Source organism: Pelecanus crispus, chromosome 4 (assembly GCF_030463565.1).
Source record: "Pelecanus crispus isolate bPelCri1 chromosome 4, bPelCri1.pri, whole genome shotgun sequence".
Classification (NCBI taxonomy): domain Eukaryota; kingdom Metazoa; phylum Chordata; class Aves; order Pelecaniformes; family Pelecanidae; genus Pelecanus; species Pelecanus crispus.
In genome coordinates, this window is record NC_134646.1 from 76,525,494 (window position 1) to 76,548,978 (window position 23,485).

General features: G+C 42.3%; 2 protein-coding genes across 2 annotated transcripts in view; both read right to left on the reverse strand.

Annotated features, from left to right (window-relative positions):
* Positions 1–11,507, reverse strand: part of DOK7 (docking protein 7) — a 66,918-nt gene extending 55,411 nt beyond the window's left edge. Inside the window, exons 1-4 of the mRNA XM_075709382.1 lie at positions 11,454–11,507; positions 11,263–11,308; positions 8,395–8,640; positions 4,331–4,531 (exon numbers count right to left, since the gene is read on the reverse strand). Of these exons, the coding sequence (XP_075565497.1) occupies positions 4,331–4,531; positions 8,395–8,640; positions 11,263–11,308; positions 11,454–11,507 (547 nt within the window). The remainder of the gene's footprint in view (positions 1–4,330; positions 4,532–8,394; positions 8,641–11,262; positions 11,309–11,453) is intronic.
* Positions 11,508–15,359: 3,852 nt separating this feature from the next.
* The window catches only part of HGFAC (HGF activator), a 43,364-nt gene continuing 35,238 nt past the window's right edge, over positions 15,360–23,485 (reverse strand). Inside the window, exons 11-14 of the mRNA XM_075709655.1 lie at positions 22,583–22,722; positions 20,298–20,438; positions 19,093–19,241; positions 15,360–15,530 (exon numbers count right to left, since the gene is read on the reverse strand). Of these exons, the coding sequence (XP_075565770.1) occupies positions 15,360–15,530; positions 19,093–19,241; positions 20,298–20,438; positions 22,583–22,722 (601 nt within the window). The remainder of the gene's footprint in view (positions 15,531–19,092; positions 19,242–20,297; positions 20,439–22,582; positions 22,723–23,485) is intronic.

Here is a 23,485-nt window from a genome sequence, read left to right on the forward strand (position 1 = left end):
TTGTTCATTCACTTGCTAGCTTTCAAGATTGGAGAATTAGTGTGAACTGGTGATATTCTCTGTATTAAAGCATAAAATTTTCTTTCAAATGAAAATTCCTAGTATATTAGTAATGTTATAACATATGTAGATGTGGCACTTCGGGACATGGTTTAGTGTAGTCTGCCCTTGATTGATTTAGTGTGGACTTGGTAGTGTAGGTTAATGGTTGGACTGGATGATCTTAAAGGTCTTTTCCAACCTAGACAATTCTACGATTCTATGGTAGCATTTACTACAAAACCCAATTAAGAATAAAAAGACTGAAACTGTTATTCCCTAACCACTGTAATGAAAGTGTAATGCACAAACTAAGCTGGTCTATATTCACTATACAGGCTCCTGAACATTTTTTTATATCACATAAAAACAGTTCATATTACTTACTGGTCTGATTTTATTTGGGGAAATACACATCTTTAACAACATGAGTAATACATAGAACTGTAGGGTGATATACTAGTAATCTAATATATTCTATTCCAATCATAAATACAGATCATAACAGTACATAGTCAATAATATAGATCCATTTCATTACAAAACTAAATGAAGAGAACAGATAGGTTTTAATAAACACAATAATTTAGGACTGAGTATGTTAGCTAGATCCTCCTGAAATGTACCTTCATTCTTTACACTTATATCTTAAGTGCCTTGTTGCTGAACACTTGGAAGTTAAGTGACCTCAAAAGAGTGCCCATGGAGATGCTATATTCAGATTTCTGGACACAGGCAATCCTCTAACAGCAAATATTAAACGGATGAACAAAAGATTTAGGCAAGCCATACAACTGAGGAGCATATATTGCATGCCTCAAAGCAAGGCTCTACAGGACTTCCTAGGAAGCTGTGGTGGAAATGCCTTCAAGCAAACAAGAATCCAGCAGGAAGGAGACTGGCTCAGCCATCAAATTTCTTGCTACTTACCTCCTGCAGACCCTTGTCTTTGCTCATCTGCAGAGCTCATAAGGACATGCAGATTACTAGAGTAATATCAGTGGTCCCTATATCCTAGGGGAATCTTTCCAGGGAACAAGGTCTTGTACTAAACACTAGAGACACTTCTTCATTCATCTATCGTTCCTGACAGCACTGTGTTTAGAAATCCAGCCTCATCCTGTGCACCTCCTTGCAGCCATGTTATACATTGAGGTGGTTTGACTATAACAGTAATCACCACAGCAGAAACTTTCTGGCTCGTTGCAAGTTGCCTACAACTACCTGAAAGCAAGTTGTAGCAACGTGGGTGTTGGTCTCTTTTCCCAAGTAACAAGGGATAGGATGAGAGGAAATGGCCTCAAGTTGCGCCAGAGGAGGTTTAGATTGGATATTAGGAAAAATTTCTCCACTGAATGGGTTATCAAGCACTGGAACAGGCTGCCCAGGGAAGTGGTTGAGTCCCCATCCATGGAGGTATTTAAAAGACACGTAGGTGTGGCACTGAGGGACATGATTTGGTGGTGGATTTGGTAGTGTTAGGTTTACAGTTTGACTCAATGATCTTAAAGGTCTTTTCCAACCTAAAAGATTCTATGATTCTATGAAGATAATCAGCACAAATAAGCAGGCAAAGTATTCAGTTCTAGTAGTGAACCAGGTATTTTCTAAATTCTTTGGTTCAGGCAGCCACTACAGAAAGATCCTTCCACACACAATGGGTCATAAATAAGTCAGCACATTTCATTTTGATCTGCAAATACCCCTCACTCTTATGCTTTCAAGAATGAAAACCAGAACTGAAATCATATCCATTCATCAACATTACCATAAAAATCACATTTACTAAGGAGTCCTAAATGCATATTCTTTATACCCTATCACAATCTCCCTCTCAAAACTGCAGTATATCTAAGAAACGGTCTCTTCAGACAATGTGTGTTGCAAGTGCTTTGTCAGTCAGTGCTGAACAGTCCTTCTGGAAAAAGCATGAAAGAAAAAAAATCAGCTGGGTTTTTTGTTTGGTTTTTTTAAAGGGGAACATAAGTCCTAGCATCCATCATTATCTTCTGTTAGTCATTTCCACATTTGGATAGCCATCAGAATATTATTTTGTCTCCTTCCACACCCTAATGAAAGTCTGCATAAAACACATGCTTAGAATTCGCAGGTACTCCATTTGCAATCAACTATATACTCCAAAAATCAGGCCATTATTTGAAGCCCTTATTAGTAAGAAATTAGTGTCTTCTTCCTTTGAGGTACCTGCATTAAGATTCAAAGGAAAAACCAAATCCAACATATCACCATGCTGCTGCACCTTCTAATAAAAATTATAGAGGCTCTGCTTCCCTAAAGAGTCTCAGGGCTACTAATTATACAAATAGTTAAGTCTCATGTTCTCTCTTTTGAGGAATTACATTTATATAATCTGTGTAGTCTACCTACCTAATCACTGCTAGTCTTACTTAAAGATTGCTTAGCATTTCTACCTCAGCTCCCTATATTTTTTTTTAGGTGTAAGTTTTCCATAGTTCAATTATTTCAGATTTCATTAGTTCAAAAACTAGTACTCTACACAAGCTTTCCAGAAAGAGCAGCAGCTTTGTAAGAGAAGGAAAAAAAACCAACAACCCACCACCCAACCAAACAACCACAAAACAGTGTGGTTCAACTTTGGGAAATTTTCTCCCTGTAAGCATTCTGAAGTGTTTAGGTCAAAATTAAATTTTCTGTTTTCAGTTAATAATTCAAAAAACCAGACCCAAATTATGTCAGCATAGCAGTGCACACATTTATTAGAAGTCCAGCTTGTAGAGTGGTACTTGCATACAGAGACAGGAATGAACAATTGCTTTATTCTGCATGGAAAAAAAACCTGTTCAAACCAAAACTGCAGGTGTTGGCACAGCTACACTAAGCTGCAGATTCAAGTTTAGCCTGGGTCAATTGCACTGTCTACAAAGAGAGGGGGAAAAGGTGACCGTGATGACTCCCCCATATACTCCATAACCAGTTATCCATCTCACAGTCTAAACCACACTGCTAGGAAACAAGACACTTGTGTTGCAATTCCCATACCAGTTTTTAACTGAAACAGAATAACCTTAAAAGAAAACAGATTTGTTTCCTCACAGACTATAGCTATAAGCCATTCCTTCAGATGGTGAGAACCCTTCTTCAACCCCAACCTCTGAATTAGGCAGGGAAATATTTGAACCAGAATCTTCCACATTGAAAACAAGTATCTTAAATCAGGAATTAACATATAACAGTTGAGTCCATACTTACCATCTTTGTAACTCAGCTCTGTACTTTTCAATAGACAAAATGAAAACCCGTCACTAGAGTAAAACAGTCAAAATAATTTCTTTCCCCTTCCTCCCCAAATTTTGCCAAAAGTCCCAAGGAAGACTATCTTTGGATTTGGATCAACTCTGAAACCTATTTTTTCAGTTTGGTAATTGAAGAAATCCATTATTTCCACATTTCAGTATGAAAGTCAGACAACTTCACATCCAAACTGGCTATCTGCATAGCCACTTGCACTCACAGATCATCAATTCAGCATGGCTTCAAACTCTGCTTTTGAAGTTAAAAACTTATGTTTTCTAATGATATATACAATATTATACCAGTGCATTAATTATCTTTCCTTTTCAGCTCTTGCATAGGAACTTTGCATTTTATCTGAAATGAGAATGTGAAAAGTCCTAAACTGGACATTGGAACAAGATATTTCTCCCCATCTAAAGGGATATCTTAGCTACTAGGCTACAGAGACTAGCTTCAGCTTGCTTGCTTGCTTTCATTTTGACCCCACAAATCTCATGGTCCCTTGAAGCGACAAAACTACTAACAGGGAAGGGAACAGACAGAAGTTCCTAACTTTTACGAGCTAGAAGTCTTCTACAGGATTTAGACATTAGCATTTACACAATGAGAGCCTTGATGCCACCTCTAACCTCAAAGCTCCATAACATTTTCCCTCTGCAAACAACAAAATAATTAATCATAATTTAATAATCTGAACATTAAACCATTTTGCCTTATCTCTTGCATGACACAAGCCATAAGATTTCGTTACCTTATTTTGCTCTGTGTCCAATAGCAACATCTGGCTAAACATCTTCTGGAAAGCCACAGGGCAATGTTCAGTCAGGACTCCACATAGTCACATTTTGACTGAACACCAGGGTTGAAGCCTGCAGAAATCTACTCAGTAGAACAGACCCTCTGATATGAGGCAGCACAGCCAGTTCTGCAAACTCCACTTTGAATGAGACTCAAATTTACATTTCTACAAAAGGTTTCAAATAAGTTTTAGAAGACAGATTCCATTTGTACTTACAGAAGCCGCACCTGGTACCCCCTTCAAAGATGAATCCATTTGGGACAGCTCCATACCGACGCAGATCTGAGAGCTTCCATTGCCCCATGACACTAGGAGGAAGGTCTTTTACAAGGACGAGAATGTCATTGCAGAAATGCAGGGTAGCAGGCCCGCTCTCTAGTTTAGTGCCAGGTGCTACAAAAACTTGAAATCTATGAACTATCAGATAAGGAAGAAAAAAAAATTACTATAGAAAATAGAAGTAAGGTACCATGACTTATGTTACATAAGTCACTCTGTTCAGCTGTGGTATGTGGACCAACCCCTGCCCACACCACAAGGCTTTAGCATAAAAGATTTTAAGTAGAGCCCAGACAGCCCCATGTGAGTAGCTATAAACTCATTACTCTCTGTTATGCCAGTTTAGGATTGTAAAAAAAATATATCTTGGCTTAATGCTACAAATTATTAAGTTGTAATGCTACATTAATTTATCTCATGTCCTCCAGGCCACTCCCTATCTCAAATTAGTCAGTTACCCAGCCCACACTCAGTTACCTATTCCATCCTTGCATCACAGATTTCTTTCTGTCTCCTCCTCGAAACAGCCTCTCTTTTTCTACGTGCAGGCACACACATATAACACGGTGCCCAGGAAGCCCAAAAGCCAAGGCTCAAAGAAATAGGCAAGTTCTAACCAGAGCTCTGTCACTGACTCATTTGCAACCTTTAATAAACTGCTTCACTCCTTCCCTGGCAGTAAAATGGGGAAAATTACATTTCCCCACCTTTGTCAGTCTTTTGGGAGCTGGTGATGGTAGATGCCCAGAGATTTAAAATGACTAGGAAATTAAGTCATTCAGAGGTAATAAACACTTTTTGATGTTAGTTAATTCTTCATATTTCACAGCCTAAACTTCAAAAGGGGTGGGGTGGGGGGGGCGGGGATGGACCACCTTCATTCAGGTTTCCAAAATTCAGATTCCAATCCCAACTCCAGTATCCCCTATATTGCAAGTGTCCTTACCTAAAGTAGCAGCTGTTCTAGGCTGGTCTCCCACCTTCTCCTCCAGAGCTGTTGCATTCTGAATAATAACCTATTGCAAGCACTTCAAGGGCTCAAATCTCACAGTGTTTCAAAGAGAGCAATTTAAGTGAGCAAGCACCTAATTCTCAAACAACTGTTTTGATCTCCACTACTCCTCTAGTTCCTTTCATCTTGTGATTAGACAAAAAAAAAAAAAAGAAAAAAAAAAATCTGTCTTGGCACAGAGAAGCATCAGGCCTGTTACATTTCCAGCCAGAGGTTTTCAGTGGAGCATTTATCAAGAAGCACGTAAATTTAGCTTTTGGTTAGCCGTCAAAGAGCATACAAACAGCTACCTGCCTATGAAGTCTACAGGGTAACTTCCAGGTAGTCTTGCTTCTTACAACCGCTCTTCCCCGCTTCTTGCGTATTCTTCTTGAAGCATCATGAATTTCAGCAAGGTCTGAGTCTTGCTTCTCATCTAAATACTTGCTATATTCTTAGTTACCATCTTAGCTGTAAGTCAACTCCTCATCTATCACGTGCATTTGGTAAGTTCCCTAAGGCTCCAGCAGAATTAGCCACGAAGTCATTCAAGTGAAATGTGCAAGGAGACAGAGATAGATCTAACTAACCACAGCTCTGCTTACAGCTTTGCCAGTAGTACTGCTAGGGAGCAAATCAATAGTCACTCAATGTCCCCTTTTGGGCATGCACAACCTACTTAAATATAAACTATGAAAAAGATACCAAAACCATATTGATGGTGATGGTGATGAATAACCTTCAATAAGGAGTCTTTAATATTGTTTGGACGCCTCTGCCCAGTTAACTCCGCCCAGTACTTTGCTGGCAAGTAAGCCATGGGAGCAGAAGCATCAGGGTTCTTTCTGCCTCATAAATGAGGAATGGAGCACACTCTTCACCCAATCAGTTGCAAGTTACAACAGCTGCTGAAAACAAAGAGCTGCAGCTCAGATTCTAGACCACTGTTAAAAAAAAACCCAGCATATTCAAATCTGAACAAACCCAGTGCAGAGGAAAAAACAGATCTGAACATGAAGCTTTTCCCATATTCTGCTTTCTTGGTAAATTGCAAATTTTTTTTTCCCCAAATGCCTCCCAAGCCATCTACTTCTCCTACTCTGGGGGGAGGGGGGCAAAGATACATAGCTGAATACACTCGTGAACAAAATGTACTATTTAAGTTCCTCATTTCCTTCAGCTAACCTTTTCCTCTTCACAGCTATTCACTGACCTGCAGTATGCTAGCTTCCTCAGAATGAGCTGTGGGCTCAAGCACTCTTCTCACACCAGACTCATACCTCAACTCACTTAATTCCACTGTTTTCTCTAATCCTGGTTCTTTTATTCCAGGAATGACATCCACCTCATCTGCTAAGAGCAGAGAGAAAACACTGGGAACTCCAGTGCAAACACCTCCATTCTGTGGTCCTCATTGAAGAACAGCTTCAACTCCTTTCACTTCCCCCCCTCCCCTTCCCAGACTCTGAGGTCATCTGTCCTTAGTCTATTTTTATTATCCAGCCACCTTACTTCCAAGGCACACAAAGGCATCCTCACTACGCTTTAAGAAAAAACACCAATCTCCTTCCTCTCTTCATTTAAGTCTCTACTCTTTTGTATTTCTGTCTAGTCAAACTAGATTCACTTTAATTTGGCTTCTTTCTCCTAACTGAACCCGCACTGAAAGATAAAATCCTGAACAAATTTTCTATACTCTGGTCTATCCTCCTTCCCCTGAGCTCTTTTGCAATTAACATTCTACGAATTATTGCCAATTCAACCAACTTGTTCTCTTACTTCTTCATTTCTTCACCTCCACACACACTCTCTCCCGCTCCATCTTTACTCCATGGCTGCATACATCTTCTATTCCTACCTTACTCACAGCTTTCCTTTAAAAAACTCTTTGCTGCTTCTGCATTTCCTCCTTTCACAAACATAACACTCACACCCACACTGAGATTAAATACTCTCTCCATCCCAGCACTGCACCAGTGCAAGATCATGAAAACCAGACCTACCCTGTCAAATTCAAATTCTCCTTCAGGTTTTAGGACAAGTCTATGCTGTACATAGATCCCAAATCTAGTAAAGAAATACAGCTACAAAGTGTACCAACTACTCCAGCTACTCATGCCTGTGTTGTTCGGAAACTCCCTCTAACCTTTCCCCTTATGTAAGGCTTCATAGCCTGATAGCTCCAAGTGGTATATCCACACGTGTCTCTTCTGATACTTCTACATTTTATTACTGTAAAATTCCCAGGCCATCTTTCTATGTATGTACGGCAAAGGAACGAGTCCACAAATGCAACAGATGGCAAAGCATATGTAACAAATGATTAAGATAGCTAATGTGTGTCTCCCACACACCTACCCTCTTTCCCTAGTTATGACTAAACAAACATAAGACAGATACTATGAATTACCACTATTATCACTCCTTGTTCACCACTGTACATTTTAGAGCTGCTAACCAAGAAAATAAAAGGATGTATAAGAGTGAAGTTAGCTGGAAAGACTGTGTCTGACGATGTTCCTTATTGCAAGATGTCTCTTCCTGAAAGGGGACACTAGCAGCAATAAGCATTATCAATGCAACACTTAGTAGGCAGCTCAGAAAACAGGGATTGAACTAGCTGAGTTGTACTCAGGACTCGGCTTCTCTTAATTCAGGCTCCCTTTGAATCCTGTTGTCAAAATCCCCAAGTAAATTGCAGGAGCAGAAGTAGAAGACCGATCACTTTGCTTCAAAGCTACACACTTTCAGTGCCAAAATCAAAAACTAAGTTAATAGCTCTCATAGTTAGCCATCAGTCCTGGGCAGTACTGTAATCAAAACCTATCATAGGGGACACCTGCTTTAAGATGTAAGGGGAAGACCAGTCTCTTCACTCTCAAACCACTGACAGTCTTTTCCTTAACTGTACTTTGTTATTTGCATTCTAGCTACACTTTTCTTTGCCTTTATTCCCCTGGGGGAGGGGGGTTGGTGGGTGGAAAAATAGTGTGAGAAAACAAAGCTTTACCTTCCCCCAAACTGTAGCGGATTCGTACATCCCACGCATACATTGTTTCCTTGTTCTCAAATCCGAGCATCACAACTTGAGAGAGACAGATGATTGCAAGCGTGTGATTCAAGCCCTCATAGGAGAGCCCAGGATCCAAGCCACAGATGTCTTCCAAGGTCATGCTGCTCCGCTCCTTATGCCCTTTTGCTCGTTCAGATTTATCCTTGTACACCAGCATGAGCAAACAGTCTAAAAGAAGCAAAACTGTCAGAGATGATGAGGCAGAACATAGAACATAACACATTTCTCAGTACTCTGCTTCACTACAAAGGTGCTTTAGACAACTGCAGAGTCAGTCTGATCGAGCAGACGCAAGAACTGTTTCCTTTTCCCACCCCACACCTGCATAGTTTGCAGTCCTTGTTTTCAGGGAGCGAACACTGAAGGCATGTTTCAAGGGTAACCTGCAGGCTCAGAATCAAGGAGGCAAGTAAAAAGTCTTCCCGATTTTACTTTTCAAAAATCCAGTGTTTTTTTTAGGTACTCTCCCGACTCTGGAAGGGACTGGCTCATTAATTCTGAACATTAGGAGTTACACTATGATAGCTGTTCACATTACAAACACTAAAGACCAAGAGGCTATTGTCATCTATATTTCCATTAGAACATACTGAACCACAAATGAAATTCTTACAGTAGTTCACAGATTACTCAACTACTAAATGGCAAGCAGACCGCACTGCCAGATTGTTAGTGTCAGCTCAGGTTTCCTAGTTAAATGTTACACAGTAGCCATTGCTAAATAATCATTATGTGCCACACCTTTTTTTTTTTTTTTTTAAAATATTTGCTTGTGTCACCATTTGTTTTTAACCCCTTCCTAGAGGTATTTATTACACAGTGACTACGCAACGGAAGATAGTAATTCAAGTGCCACTGTCCCACAGGAAAAGCACATTTCACAGGCACAAACCCAAAAGACAAGAAAAAGGGGAGAGACCTCTCCCACCTTTTGCATTTAGAACCAGAGCACTCCTCTTCCCCCCAGGTTCCCTTCCTATCGCACAGCAATCAGCTGTAAATGAAATTAATGGTCAATATCAAAGCTGCAACATCCACAGCTTAAGCTGACCTACATACCACAAAGGAGAAAGCCCCCTGTGCACCATTTTATGAATGTTGGGGTGTGGTGCTGCGCCCTGGCGAGGTGCCCTGGGGCTCTCAGCTGGGCAAAGGACTGGCAGATCTCCAAAGAGGTGAAAAATGACTGAAAGACTGAACTGTCTGCTAACTAAAGCAGAGCTCTGCATGGACTCCCAATTGTTTTCGTGCACCTGTTAGCAAAAACAGCTGCAACTATGATATTTAAGCATTCTGCAATACAGTTGTGTGACTGAAGAAAGAACAACTATGGTTTACAGACCAAGTAAAGCAAATCATTGGGGGCTTTTTCTGGTAAACCCAGCTAATTTTGCTAGAATAAAAATACTGGTTTTGAGGAACAAGCTACATTATCAGTCAGTTTTCAAAGCAAGCTCCCTTATTTTCCCCTTCAAACTTGGCTTACTCATGTTAGAAATCCAGGCCCATATTCGCCTGTCTAGATACTAGCTCTAGGATCAGCAGATGCCCATTCACGCAGAGAAGTTTAACAAATTCAGCCAAGATACAGGCATTTAACACATAATTGTAACAACTCAAATAACAAAAAGCTAGGTCTGAAGAGCTTCAATTACTAAGAAACCTTCGGTCTGCCAGCAACAACCTAGAAAAGATGCCATAATCCATTCTGCAGCAATGCAGATTCACATTTTCTAAGCGTAGGCAACATTTAGCCCTGGAAAGATATACTTTTGGGCCCCAATGTTTTTCCCTGCTAGGAAACGGTGGGGAAACCTAAAGCCTACTTTTCCCTCTCTAGCAGTCAAACATCAACTCTGAATAACATTTTCAATTTCCCCTTCAGAAGCATGGAAATGATTTTTTTTATTATTATTCAAAATGTCATTTTATTTTTAAATTGAAGTGATATTTTATGTCAAAACACTGATCGAGAATAACTACCCAGCTTACAATGCCAGCTTTTTTTTTTTGCCTTTTTTTTTAAGCCACTATTTTTTTTGCCTTTTTTTTTTTTTTTTACAGCCACTAGTCGCCCTGAAATAATAATAATTTAAAAAAAAAAAAAAAAGTAGTTGCATTTTAAACGGGAACCAAGACCAAAGAGCTGTGCCCAGAACAGTCACCTGTCCCATTGGTTTTAGCCAGTGCCTGACACGAAGCTACTCCAAGCCGTCGCCCTGAGGCGGGCGGCGGCGTGGCGGGCAGGCACCGCGCCCGGGCACCGGCCTGCGGGCACCGGCCTGCGGGCACCGGCCTCTGGGGAAGCGGCCTCTGGGGAAGCGGCCTCTGGGGAAGCGGCCTCTGGGGAAGCGGCCTCTGGGGAAGCGGCCCGTGGGGAAGCGGCCCGTGGGGAAGCGGCCTCTGGGGAAGCGGCGCCGAGCCGCTCGGGGCGGCCGGCCCGAGGCCCGAGGCGCCCGGCAGCTCCTCTGCCCGCTCTCCCCTCGCCTCCGCGTTCTTTACGCTTCGGGGGGCACTCCGGCGGTAGCTGCCTCCTATTTTTGGCCGCCTGGTCGGCTGCCAGACAATTTATCCCCCCTCCCCTGATTTCTTTTTTTTTTTTTTTTTCTTTTTTAAAAAGAGGAAAGAGCAGCGAGGGCCCGAGGACAGCCCCAGCGAAGGCGATCCGCAGCGGCAGCCAGCCTCGAGGGGAGCCCTGCCAACTCCCTGCCGCCGCGGCCCCACACCCCGTCCCCCCACCGCCGGGCGGAGGAGCGGGGCCGCCCCGGCGCCGGCCTCCCCCCGCAGCGCGGGCCCCCCTCTCACCTGCCACCGGGGAGGGCTTGCGCAGCACCAGCCACCTACTCTTCCACTGCAACGAGAGGCAAAAGGAGAGGATTAGCCAGGGCCGGCGGCGGGAGAGCCCGCTCGCCCCTCTGGGCAGCGGGGCGTCGGTCGGGGACCCCCGGCCCCGGCCCGCCGCGGGGCCGGCCCGAAGGGGCGCCGGGAGCGGGGACCTTTTTTCCATCTCTCAACTTGACGTGACCCTCCACCACCACGGAATCCGTCATCTTCAGTCATGATTCCGGACAGCTGCGCCCGGCTCGCTGCTCCCTCCCCGCGCTCTGGCCGAGGGGTCACTTTCAAAATAGCTTTATTAGGTCCCCGCACAGGCACAGGGAGCGAGGCGGGCGAGCGGCCAGCGCGGCCGGCCCTCCCCGGCGCCCCCCGCCCCACCGGGCAGGGGGACAGGCGGGGGCCGGGGCGGCTCCGGCTGCGGGGAAAGGGGGGTCCCGGGAAGCTTTCCCCGGCTCCTTTACTCATGTATTTCACTGGCGCGTTGGGGATTTCTTTAATTGTTACTATTTCTTTCCTGCAGGGCCTCGGTAGCGGGAGGCGCGACCCGGGGCACCCGGCGGGCGAGAGCCCCGCGCCCGCCGCCCCAGCGGATCTGCGGCGGCCGCGACCCCGGGAGGCGCCGAGCCCCGCCGCCGCGATCCCGCTCCGGGCTTTGCAGCTGACCGCCGAGGCAGGCCGCGGCCGGGGCCGGCGGGAAAGCCCGGACCGGAGCCCCGCGCCTCCGCGGAGCGGGGCCTGGCGCCGGCGCGCCCAAACACCCGCTTCCAAACACCCCCACCAGCCGCTTCCGTATAACGCCCAAATTTCTCTTCCAAAATCTGTAATTACTGCTCCCCTTGGCTCCCAGAAGACGTACAGCCAACTACCCCCGATAAAAATACTCTTTTTTTTTTTCCTTCTTTGCAATGCAACGGTCACGAGACAACAGCCCACTTAACACCAAACCCAGAGCAGCTACAATTACTAGAATAAGATGCGTTAATGATGTCCTCAGATTTATTTCAACGAGCAATGGACTAATTAGAGTCCATTATTCTAAAAATACTCCTACCGCATCTTATTTGATGGTAATTAGTTCCTCAGCTTTTTTTAAACGGCACCACAGCACATTTTTCTTTCAATAGCATAATAGAAGGGTTTTTTAGATGTTTGCATTTATTTCCTCCCTTTGAATCGGTCAGTTTGCATGGAATAACATGTAATTTAATAAAACCATCTTTAAGTGTGTTTCATAATGAATTAGGGACGTGTTTGTTCAACTGGCTTTGCATTCTAATTCAATTTCAATATAAATGTTAGGAAAAATATCAGATAAAAATTCACTAGTAAATTTAAGTTGGATTCGCATTTTAACCAAAGCGATAAGCACTTAAAGGGAGGAGAAAAATACAGAGGACGAGTTTCCATGGGTAATGCTCAACAGAAAGGCAGGAAGCAGAAGGTTCTGGAGTGCCCCACAGCAATGCGACCAACGTCAGGGGGCGAGAGGTCAGGCAAGGACCTCTCACGTAACCTGGACCTTTCCTTGCCACCCCTAGTCTGGGTTTGTGGATTTAATACGGGGCTAGTCACCGTACATCAGATGCTCAAATGATGAAATTTAGTTCCACCAAATCAATGCGGTAACAATGGACAGACTGCTTTGAAAGCCAAAAATTGACTTTAATGCATTCAAAGTATGACAGTATCAACTGCAGATTTGTCATTTAGACCTCTGAGGGCAGAAAATAGACTGTTTCACTTGTGAACATTCAATGTATTTAAAAAAAAATGTTCTATTGATTGTATGGGTGTTGCTATATTCTAAGCAGCACAGATTTTGAAAACAGGACAGTTAAATTGTCAGAAACACCAGTCTAACACCTTTCCTATCAAACAGCCACCTTCTTTACAGCAAGAGAAGACTGAGAGAATATATATAACACAAAACTACCAGATTAAAGGCATGCACAGCGTGGATGGATATTAATTTCAAACTGAAACCGAAGTCACAGAACAGATACGGACGTTCAGAATGGCATAAGCTTTGTGTGGAAACCCGTTCCAAATTAATCCCTTCCAAAGAAGAGTAAATAGTGCCTTCATACTGATTTCGTACTTGTCTTTCAGCAGCAGGTACAGTTAGTCTTGTTACACAGTCACACTCATTCCACGGAGTTAAGCAAGCCAGACTCATACTGCAACCGGCCAGGAAGGCAAACCCAGGCAACAGGAGTCTTCAGCTTGTTTTGGAATCAAGACACCAGAGGTGCATCTCAATTTTTCAAGCTAGCGTTTAGTGCTTCAGAAAAAGAGACTAAAGGCTTTGATCTTAGTGTTCGCAGTATGCATAGCTGAAAATTGTATCTAAGCTCTTACATCTGCCTACTGGAAATTTTGTGCGACACGTATAAAACTGGGAGCACCACCAGCTGAAATGGATCCTTATGCAGAGCTTTTCAGATGCCTTCCAGCACAGAGAAGTGTTATTTCATTTTTCTACCAGCTCTCAACCTGTTGAAGAACTTACTGACAGATTCAAAGATTTAATTGTAACTTCATATAGAACAGTCTTAAGTCCAAGAAATGGAGGGCAAATATTTTTATTAAACAGTTTACATCATTTATCTAGGGTAGCACTGTTACATATTTGTACTTACACAAATTCAGTGTCTGGTTATTTTTCCTTACAAAGTTTCTTTTAACTGCCGAAATCATTCACCACAACTAAGAGACCTATGAAGACACTGCCAGTACTATAAAACAAAACACATATCTGCGTATCCAGGCACCACTTTAAAATTCTATATCTTAAAGCATAGCTTTGCTTGAAACACTGAAGAGAATTAAAAAATGTTCACTATCAGAGAACAAATACATTTCACATCAACACTTCCAAATGTACACATCTGACACAGCTAAAGGTTCCCTGTATTAAAAAAAAAAAAAGGTTGTAATTTTCCATTCTTATTTATCAGACTAGATTTTTTTTTGTTGAATTGTTTTCTGCCTTTTTTGGCTACACAGCTGAGTCCACAGCCTCTAAACAGGTATATATTGTAATAATTTCTTTGATTGTTCCATAACAATTCCATAGACCATGACAGCAAAGCCTGTGGTTTATGATATCACCAAACTCCCAAGGAAAATGTCAAGCTGCTCCCCAAGCCATCCAGTTTAAAAACCTGTTAACAGAAACCTCCTTTCTGAATTATCTAAACAGTGGAACAACTTGTTAGTACAAAATCTAAGACATCTTCAAAACACTGTCAAATTTAAGAAATGTTTAGGCATTTATCATCAAGGTGAAGTATTTCCACTGCTAGCCTCGGGGTGAGGAGCAGCTCACAGTCTGCAAAAGGTCCTCACTGCATCGGCCTGAAGTCGGACGCACTGGCTTCCAACATTTTTCAGCAAGAAACTTTGTGCTCTCAAGAGGTTTTGCATTAACCTTGCTGGCAAATTGCACACCAGCTTCAGCAGAGCTCTGAACTATGTTACTGATTTTATGTCAGGGGAACATAAAAATGTGCTTACGTGTTTGGTTGAATCAAAACCTAAACCCTCCTTTTTTTCCCCAGCAGTTAGCTGAGGAGCAGCTTCACCCACCCTGTTCTACCGGTGTCTCTCGACCTGAACTTCAAGAGATCACTTCTGAGGGGGAGGGAAGTTCATTTTTGGCGCTCCTCTTGTTTTTTATCTCATCTGAGAATACGAGGACAATGTTACAGGCTGGTTTGAGGGATGACCGCTCCACAGAAACTGCACACACACACATTCACATAACTTTTTATGTAACCCACCAAGCAGACAAACATTTGTAGATTTTGGTGCACTGTCTCAACGTGTTAGTGTTATTAGGTCAAATAAAGACAGTCCCATATATTGAGTAATCCACATCCCTAAAATTCTAGATCAAGGATGCTGACATCAGATGGAGTAGGCTTACTTTTGGTGGTCTGGTTTGGAATAGCTAAGAATTACCATGACAGTTTTCATACTAGCTTATAATAAAATATTTATGCCACTTTAATGAAACCAAAAGACTCTTGAACCCTGCTTCAAATGTTAGCATATTTAACTGTTCAGCTAGTTTTTCGGGGGGCTATTTTCTCATTAATCCAGTTTACATAGTTTGTAATTCGTGTATACACTCCAGGTTTGTTGACTCGGCCACAGCCATCTCCCCAGCTGATAACTCCATAGAGGTAAGAGATTTCATTTTTCTCACAGGCCAGAGGTCCACCAGAATCTCCCTGTGTTAAAAGTAAGGAACAAATATCTAATTTGATAGAAAGCAGTTGGAAAAAGATCAGTTTGGGAAAGTCCCAAATTAAGAATGTTTACATGTGAGATTTAAACTAAAAAAAAAAAAGAAAATTAATATGGATGCAGTAGTCTACTGAAGTTTCATTGTAGAAACCTTTTTTTTAATCATACTCACCTCTAATATGATGGTCTTTTTTTTTAATCCCACATTGAACAGAAGTATCAAAATATCAGTTTTTGTTTTAAAAGAACTGAAATTATTTCAGATGCAGACATTTACTGAAGAGCACGGATTATCTGGGTCACTTTCAATGGGAGTAAGCAAGATTTTGGAGCTTACACTACGTTGTAATACAGGCTCTGCACGGATGGATATTTGGACAGTTTCTCAATGCAGTTTATTGCAAATGTCAGAGATCAGGAAAGTTTTCAAAGAAAGGTGTTGCATACGTACACGCTTTTCCATGTGACCGTGGGATGCTATAATTTCATGTGGCATATGGGTTTTTTGCATCTGTTGAATTTGATGCTACTGAGCATTTACCTTGTCATTAAAACCATAAACCTAAAATAAGACCAAATTAATGTTTGATGACACACTACAGCAAGGATGAATTTGGAACACTTCTACTTATTTAAAAGCTTGCAAGCATTCAGGAAACAGGTTTGTTATTATTCTTAGATTGACTTTCTACAGAAATGAAAATGTTAGACTTTAAACGAAAAACATAAATCAGTAAACAGTAGTGGTGAAAGGAGCCACTCCTCTAGTTACTTGAGACTAAGGAGAAATATATTTATTTGTATTTAAAAAGAAAATCCCTTGAGCACAAAGTAGGTAGGAAAATTGTGTTGCCTTTATACTAGGAGATTTCAGTGATAAATGAGGGACATCAAATGAAGTCTTGTATCTGAGATCAATTTACTTCTCAGAACTTTGGTATCAGTGCATTGATTTTAAAAAAGAAAAAAAAAAGTTTCCCAGAAAATCTTTAAAAAATAATCAAGCAGAACACATTATCTACTTGACGTTTCTTGGTCTTGAAATATTTTTATACATAACAGATGGTTTACAGTTTAATTTCCTAAGCATACATTAAGAAAACTCAGAGGTCAGCTACATTTGCTGTGACATTAAGAGGTATACGCTATTTCTCCTTAGACCACACTACAAGTCTGCCAACAGGAAAAAAGAATTATTGATTCACTAATAATGATTTCATGTCATGAGCACTGTTCTTCAGCAACATCTGTGACTCTAAATCACTGTTTCTCAGACTTTGCCACTCTTTCCAGACCACTTCTCTTTGTGTAGCTCCTCTCTCCTTCCCTCCACTTTCTTCTTTCTCCCTCCCATTCCTGATCAACTCTGTTTGTCCAGGGCAGGGAGTGAGAGCTAGCTATAATGCTGCACGTGGTATTTGCACTTTCTGGGTAAGGCAAGGAAAACTGAGCAAGCAAGGTAGATTGTAATTCTGTGGCAGGTACAAATACTTGCAGCCAGTAACTACAATCAGTTCTCCGCCCTGGCCTGGAAACCTTGAGCTACTGCTGGCTGCCACCATTTCAGTCTCAACACCTTTCTTTGGACACTTTTATGGTCAGTGTAGCGGTTCCAGCACACAGTGTACATGATATTCTGCTTTACTTAATCTCACTGCCAACCATTAGCTCTGTGCTGACTGATCCCAAATTTATGCTAACAGAGCATAACCCCCCTCCTTCAAAATGAACTCACAAGAAAATCTGAAGGTTTATGTAAGGAATAATCTGATCCTTCATTTAAAAAACAGTCTCATCTATCACCACAACAATTCTGCACCCTTATTCAGAGCCAGCGTGTGACATAACAACACTATCAATAACAAATCAATAAAAAATCAATATCAAAACTCAATATCAAAAAAAAAAATCAATAACACAGCCTTTGACACAGTCTCCCATAGCATTCTCCTTGGGAAGCTGGCAGCTCATGGCTTGGACGGGCGTACTCTTCGCTGGGTAAAAAACTGGTTGGGTGGCCGAGCCCAGAGAGTAGTGGTGAATGGAGTTAAGTCCAGTTAGCAGCCAGTCACGAGCGGTGTTCCCCAGGGCTCTGTTTTGGGGCCAGCCTTGTTTAATATCTTTATCAATGATCTGGATGAGGGGATTGAGTGCACCCTCAGTAAGTTTGCAGGTGACACCAAACTGGGTGGGAGTGTCGATCTGCTGGAGGGTAGGATGGCCCTGCAGAGGGATCTGGACAGGCTGGGTCGATGGGCCGAGGCCAGCTGTGTGAGGTTCAACAAGGCCAAGTGCCGGGTCCTGCACTTGGGTCACAACAACCCCATGCAAGGCTACAGGCTTGGGGAAGAGTGGCTGGAAAGCTGCCTGGCCGAAAGGACCTGGGGGTGTTGGTTGACAGCCAGCTGAACATGAGCCAGCAGTGTGCCCTGAGGCCGCACCTGGAATACTGTGTCCAGTTTTGGGCCCCTCAATACAAGAAAGACATTGAGGTGCTGGAGCGTGTTCAGAGAAGGGCAACAAGGCTGGTGAAGGGTCTGGAGCACAGGCCTTATGAGGAGCAGCTGAGGGAACTGGGGTTGTTTAGCCTGGAGAAGAGGAGGCTGAGGGGAGACCGTATCGCTCTCTACAACTCCCTGAAAGGAGGTTGTAGTGAGGTGGGTGTTGGGCTCTTCTCCCAAGTAGTTAATGATAGGATGAGAGGAAATGGGCTCAAGCTGTGCGAGGGGAGGTTTAGGTTGGATATTAGGAAAAATTTCTTCACGGAAAGAGTAGTCAAGCATTGGAAGAGGCTGCCCAGAGAGGTCAGGGAGTCACCATCCCTAGAAGCGTTCAAAAAACGGGTAGACGTAGTACTTTGGGACATGGTTTAGTCTAGTCTACCCTTGATTGGTTTAGTGTGGACTTGGTAATGTTAGGCTAATGGTTGGACTGGATGATCTTAAAGGTCTTTTCCAACCTAAACAATTCTATGATTCTATAATGCAAAAAAGAGATGCAAAGTAGTAATAGCACGAGGTCATTCCATGAAGGACTGAAGTCATGAAACACAGTTTCCAGCTGACTGATTAAATCCCATCCACTGCAGTAACCTCAGCTCCTTCCTGCTCCAAATATCACCACTGCTCCCCACCTCCTATGCGGGTATCGTTATTTCCATTCAGGCAAGAGACAGGAGCTCAGGGACTTGGCTCCACACAGGTACATGCTGGTTGGCCTGCCAGTGCATCCCTGCCAGCTGGCCAGCAAACCTTTGCCATCACACTGCCAGCTCAGCCAGGAGCTAAAGCAACTCACCCTCCAGTGCATAGCCACTGCCTTTTATGAAGGTAGGAGGAATATAACACCCTGGAGGTTTTTTGCCCTTCTGTAGAACTTATTTGACATTGAACGGGTTAAAAAATTAAGGTGGAAGCAAACAGTGCAGCCACATAAGTTTATTTTCTTTAGGAACACTAATGTCAAAAGTAAGCACTGTAACACTGCAACATTTCTGGCAATAATATACATTTATATTCTCTGCCTAGAGATGACTCACAACATTACCTGACAAGCATCAGCTTTGCTATCGAAGTAGCCAGCACAGAACATATTTTCAGTGATTTCTGTTCCATAAATTTCAGGGCTTCTGCACTTGTCCTCAGGAATAATTGGAATCAGTGTTTCTTGCAGGACATTTGAATAACCAGATATATCTTTAAAAAATTCCCAGAGAGGAAAAGAAGGTAATTTTTATAGAATGTGAAGAGCATAACATGGAAACACAATGCACACAATACAATATATAAACACACTTAACACATCTGTCATATTCGTGCTGTGGACCTCTTTAAAATATAATAATTTTTCTAGTGATCAGATCACTTTCTGCTCCTCCAGTCAGACTCCATGCCCTTTAAAATAACAGTATGCCATGTCCAGACATTAATCCACTTTGGGTTCTCTCATTTCATAGAGACTCAGGAACACTCCCCCAGCACTGTCCTCTTTCCAAATGTGATATTAAATCATCAATTTATCAAAGGTTCCATTACCTCTTTTTGCCTTTAGACCACACATTTAAACCAGGACAACATTTGCTTATACTAAATCTCTTACCAAAATGAGGCAGCCAGCTCCCCCATCCTTCTCATCTATCTACATAGGTCTCTGTTATCTCGACCGCCAAAGCAGCATGGCCAAGCCTCATAATCCTGAAATTCCTCATCTGAAAGGATGGAATGGGTTTGTCCACCTTTCTCAAGCTGGGTGTAAGCACTTCTTAGCCCAAAGTCCATCTGGCCCTGTCCTGTAGATGTTTCCAAAGTTTCTTGCTGGTGAAGGTAAAGATCTTGTCCATAACAGACCAGTAAGTTGATTGTGTTTGGTTTACAATCTTTGATATCCACCTTGAGAAACCAGGGGTATGATTCACTCAACTAAGGTGTCAAGTTGTCAGCAACTACAACCAAGCTACTTGCTCCCCTCCCAGTCCACGGAGATCTAGCTAGCTCATAGCTCATCTCATCCTAAAATAGACACAAACATTTGGCCAAGAGAACCCATTCCAAATTCCAAGGACTATAAAGGAAGTTCAGGATGACTATTTCAGATGTAAATGTTGTAAACATCTAAAAGCAGGTAAAAAGAATCCAACCAGAAGTCCCTTGGAAAATATTTTACCAAACTATGAGTTGTATAACACATACTTGAGCATTACGTTTTAATTATCATCAGCTTTTTCTACAGATGCCAACTCTCATTTTACTCACTCTCATGCCTGTGTCCCCATCCAGAAATCTGACATTTGAACTGAGCAGGGAAAATGGTGTCACTTTCCGGCAAGCAGATGGGCTGAACAAACTGGGACTTGACAGCACAACGTTGGCCATTCTTCTTCAGCTTTATCAAAACTGCAGAACAGAAAATATAGGAGGAATAAAGTGACTGTTCCTTTTCTTTAATAGGATTGGCAGCAATGGGTCTCAGATACAACTTTAATTATCCCCTAAGCCTCTCTTAATTAAGATATTTCAATCAAAGACAGACAGACTCATCTCAACAGCACCTGATTTCACAGCAAATTGAAGGCTGAAACATTCAGCTACTCCCCTTGTGGGAATATTTATTTTATGCTGTGCTCACCGAGCAGATTTTGCTTCACTGCCTTTGTAGAGAAGGGGGAAGATAGAAAATACATATGTCTCCTCCCACCTTGAAGTTAAATAACAGTGACATATCTACAACTTTCAGCTGAAATAAGTGGGATGTGCAAGTGCTCACTGCTTCTGAAAGTCTGGCCACCTGCCTAATCGCAATTTGATTTAAAAAATTAATTACTGCAAGAGATGGTGTATTTTGTGCTCTGTGTTATCACTGAGTTCAGCAAAATTCAAGATCTTGAAAATTAAGGAAAAAAAATCAGGATATTTCAAAACCAAGCTTCTGAGAGCTACAAAGAATTACACAACCTATACAACCTTTACTATCCCCTCATAGGGCTGAAAACAGTGTAGATGAGCTTGATGCTAAAAGAAGTTGTCAAAAGTAGCAGAAACTTTGGTTCCCCTGTAGCAAACCCCCTGTCTTTGGCTGTAGAGCAACAGAGGGGGCTTTGTGCTTGGTGTAACAAGGGCAGCGTGTTGGGTTTGAGCACGCTACTCGAAGAGGACAGAGCTGACATAATGTGAACACAGCTATTAAAGCTTCACATCATGCCTATTGGAAGCTCCAGGTTTTCTGAGCACAGCTGTGTGGAAAGCAAGAGATCCCACTGGATAGTCCTCTTCCTCTACTGACTACATTTTTTGGCCTTTGTGAAACATGTATAAAACATCTTGCAGGCTGAGAAGCCCACACAAACCGCACTCCAACACTCAGCAGCTTGCTCTTCTTCGCCTTCCTCCTCTTCCCCACCAACACTGCCTGTTCATGAATCCCCTGAACTTCCCAGCAAACACTCATATGGTAGTTTGTTTTAGAAAAGCATTTTCAGTGGGAAATAACTCTTCTGCTTCATCAGTAGAAATCACCAACAGGGCAGAATGTCCCCCACATCTCCCCCCCCCCCCCCCCCCAGTTTCTGCCTGCTTGATTGTTTGCAGTGGGGCACATCTTAGGAACTCCATGTTCAGCTGACCCTAGATTTGGACATTGCACATCAGTGAGGCATGCCAAATTTCAGAGTAATTCATGAAGTTAGGAGATCTTAAAGTGCCAACAGTGGTTTACACCAGGATATTTCAGAGCAGATTAATACCCCAAATCCAGTTTGTCTCCTGGTACACTCTGACAGAGCTCCCACCAACACAGAATCTGAATGCTTTTTGCTACATAGTGGAAAATATTCACCATCTGGGAGCAAAAAAGCCAGTACATGCCTGACCTAAAATATCCCCCATGCCAGGCTATTAAATAATCTCATAGACAAAGTGCTCACACAGCTTGATACCCCAGGGTGATGTGCCACCTTCCACAAAAGCAGATCAGAAAATAAGGAGTTTCTGTTCCATTGTCATTCTGACTCATATTATAAGGTCAATCAGAAGGGCATTTAACTTTTGACTGATAAGACAGCTGATTTTTAAATCTATCTCAGTGTAAAAAATGATTCTTAGTAACACAGATTTTCGGAACAGATGGGGCTATTATATTCATCTAGTCAGATCCTCTATACAATACAGACAATAGAATTTTACCAAGTAATTCCTGCATCAAGCCCACAGTTTCTGCTTCAGCTGAAAAAATGCCTAATCCCACAAAGACTTGAAGTGATGATGAATCTGCCATACATCTAGGTAAATTGCTCCAAAGGCTAATTATCATAATTATTTAAAATTTGCAATTTATTTCTCATCTGAATTTGTCTAGCTTTCAGATGCTGTTATAGCTTTCAGATGCTGTTATAACTCTGGTAGAACTAAGAACCCTCTGCGCTCAAAAGCCTCTCCTAATGCCTATGATTTTTCCATTATGAAGGCAGTTTTTGACATATCAACTAAACTTGAAACTAAGTTGACCAAACAGTAAATAAAACTGTAAGAACAAAAATACTCACCGATATCATGTTCAGTAGGGTTAAACACAGAATACTGAGGATGCAAAATGTATTTTTCTATTTCAAACTTTTGTGTTATGTCAGTTGTTCTATTAAAGATATGCTGACCCAGAACTACCGTAATAGTGGATTTGAGTGGACTGTAATACAAAAGAGAGAACAAGCAATTCTGTGATTAGGTGGCCAAACGAAACCTAATTTCCCATGGCTGTGTGTCCCATGAACTGTAATAACCTCAGCTCCATCACATCCATTATTTACCCTCTCATAATGCCTTGACCTGTTTCCCAGGCTTCCTACCTACTGTGGGCCAGGAAAAAGATGACTAATGTTACAGTGAGTCCCAGGTTCTGTGGGTCCTGATTAGCCTAATTAAAGGCTGCTGCTCCTTGACAGAAGTAAAAGGCAGGGACATGCACTGCTGCCCAGCTGCTGTCTGGCTAACAAGCATCTTCAGGGGCTGCAAGCACTTCTTGTTCTAGAAACCTAACTGAGTCAACTTCAGCCAGACTTTGCCAATGACTACAAAAATTACTGAGGAAGAAATGAGGGACCAAAAGATGAGTCAGTGGTGGATGTCATTTCTCTGGGAAACCAGGCTCTTAAAAATATTACAGGCGTGGGTCAAGATTTTAAAGGTGTTGGCAAACTGACAACTCAGGAACATTCGGGCAGCTTCCACCTAAGAGCTATCACCACTTCTGCTCTGAGATTAGATTGATCTATGTTAAATCTGTTGTCTAGAATCAAAAGCAACTTGGTGGAGGAAGGTCCCAACAGCACACTAATCTCATGGGAAAAAACACACTCAGAGGAGAATACAGTTTTTGTAATTCACACCATCTTTTACAGCCATTGTATGTTTACTTTAAAAAAGACCACAGTCCTCTCTTATCCAGTGTC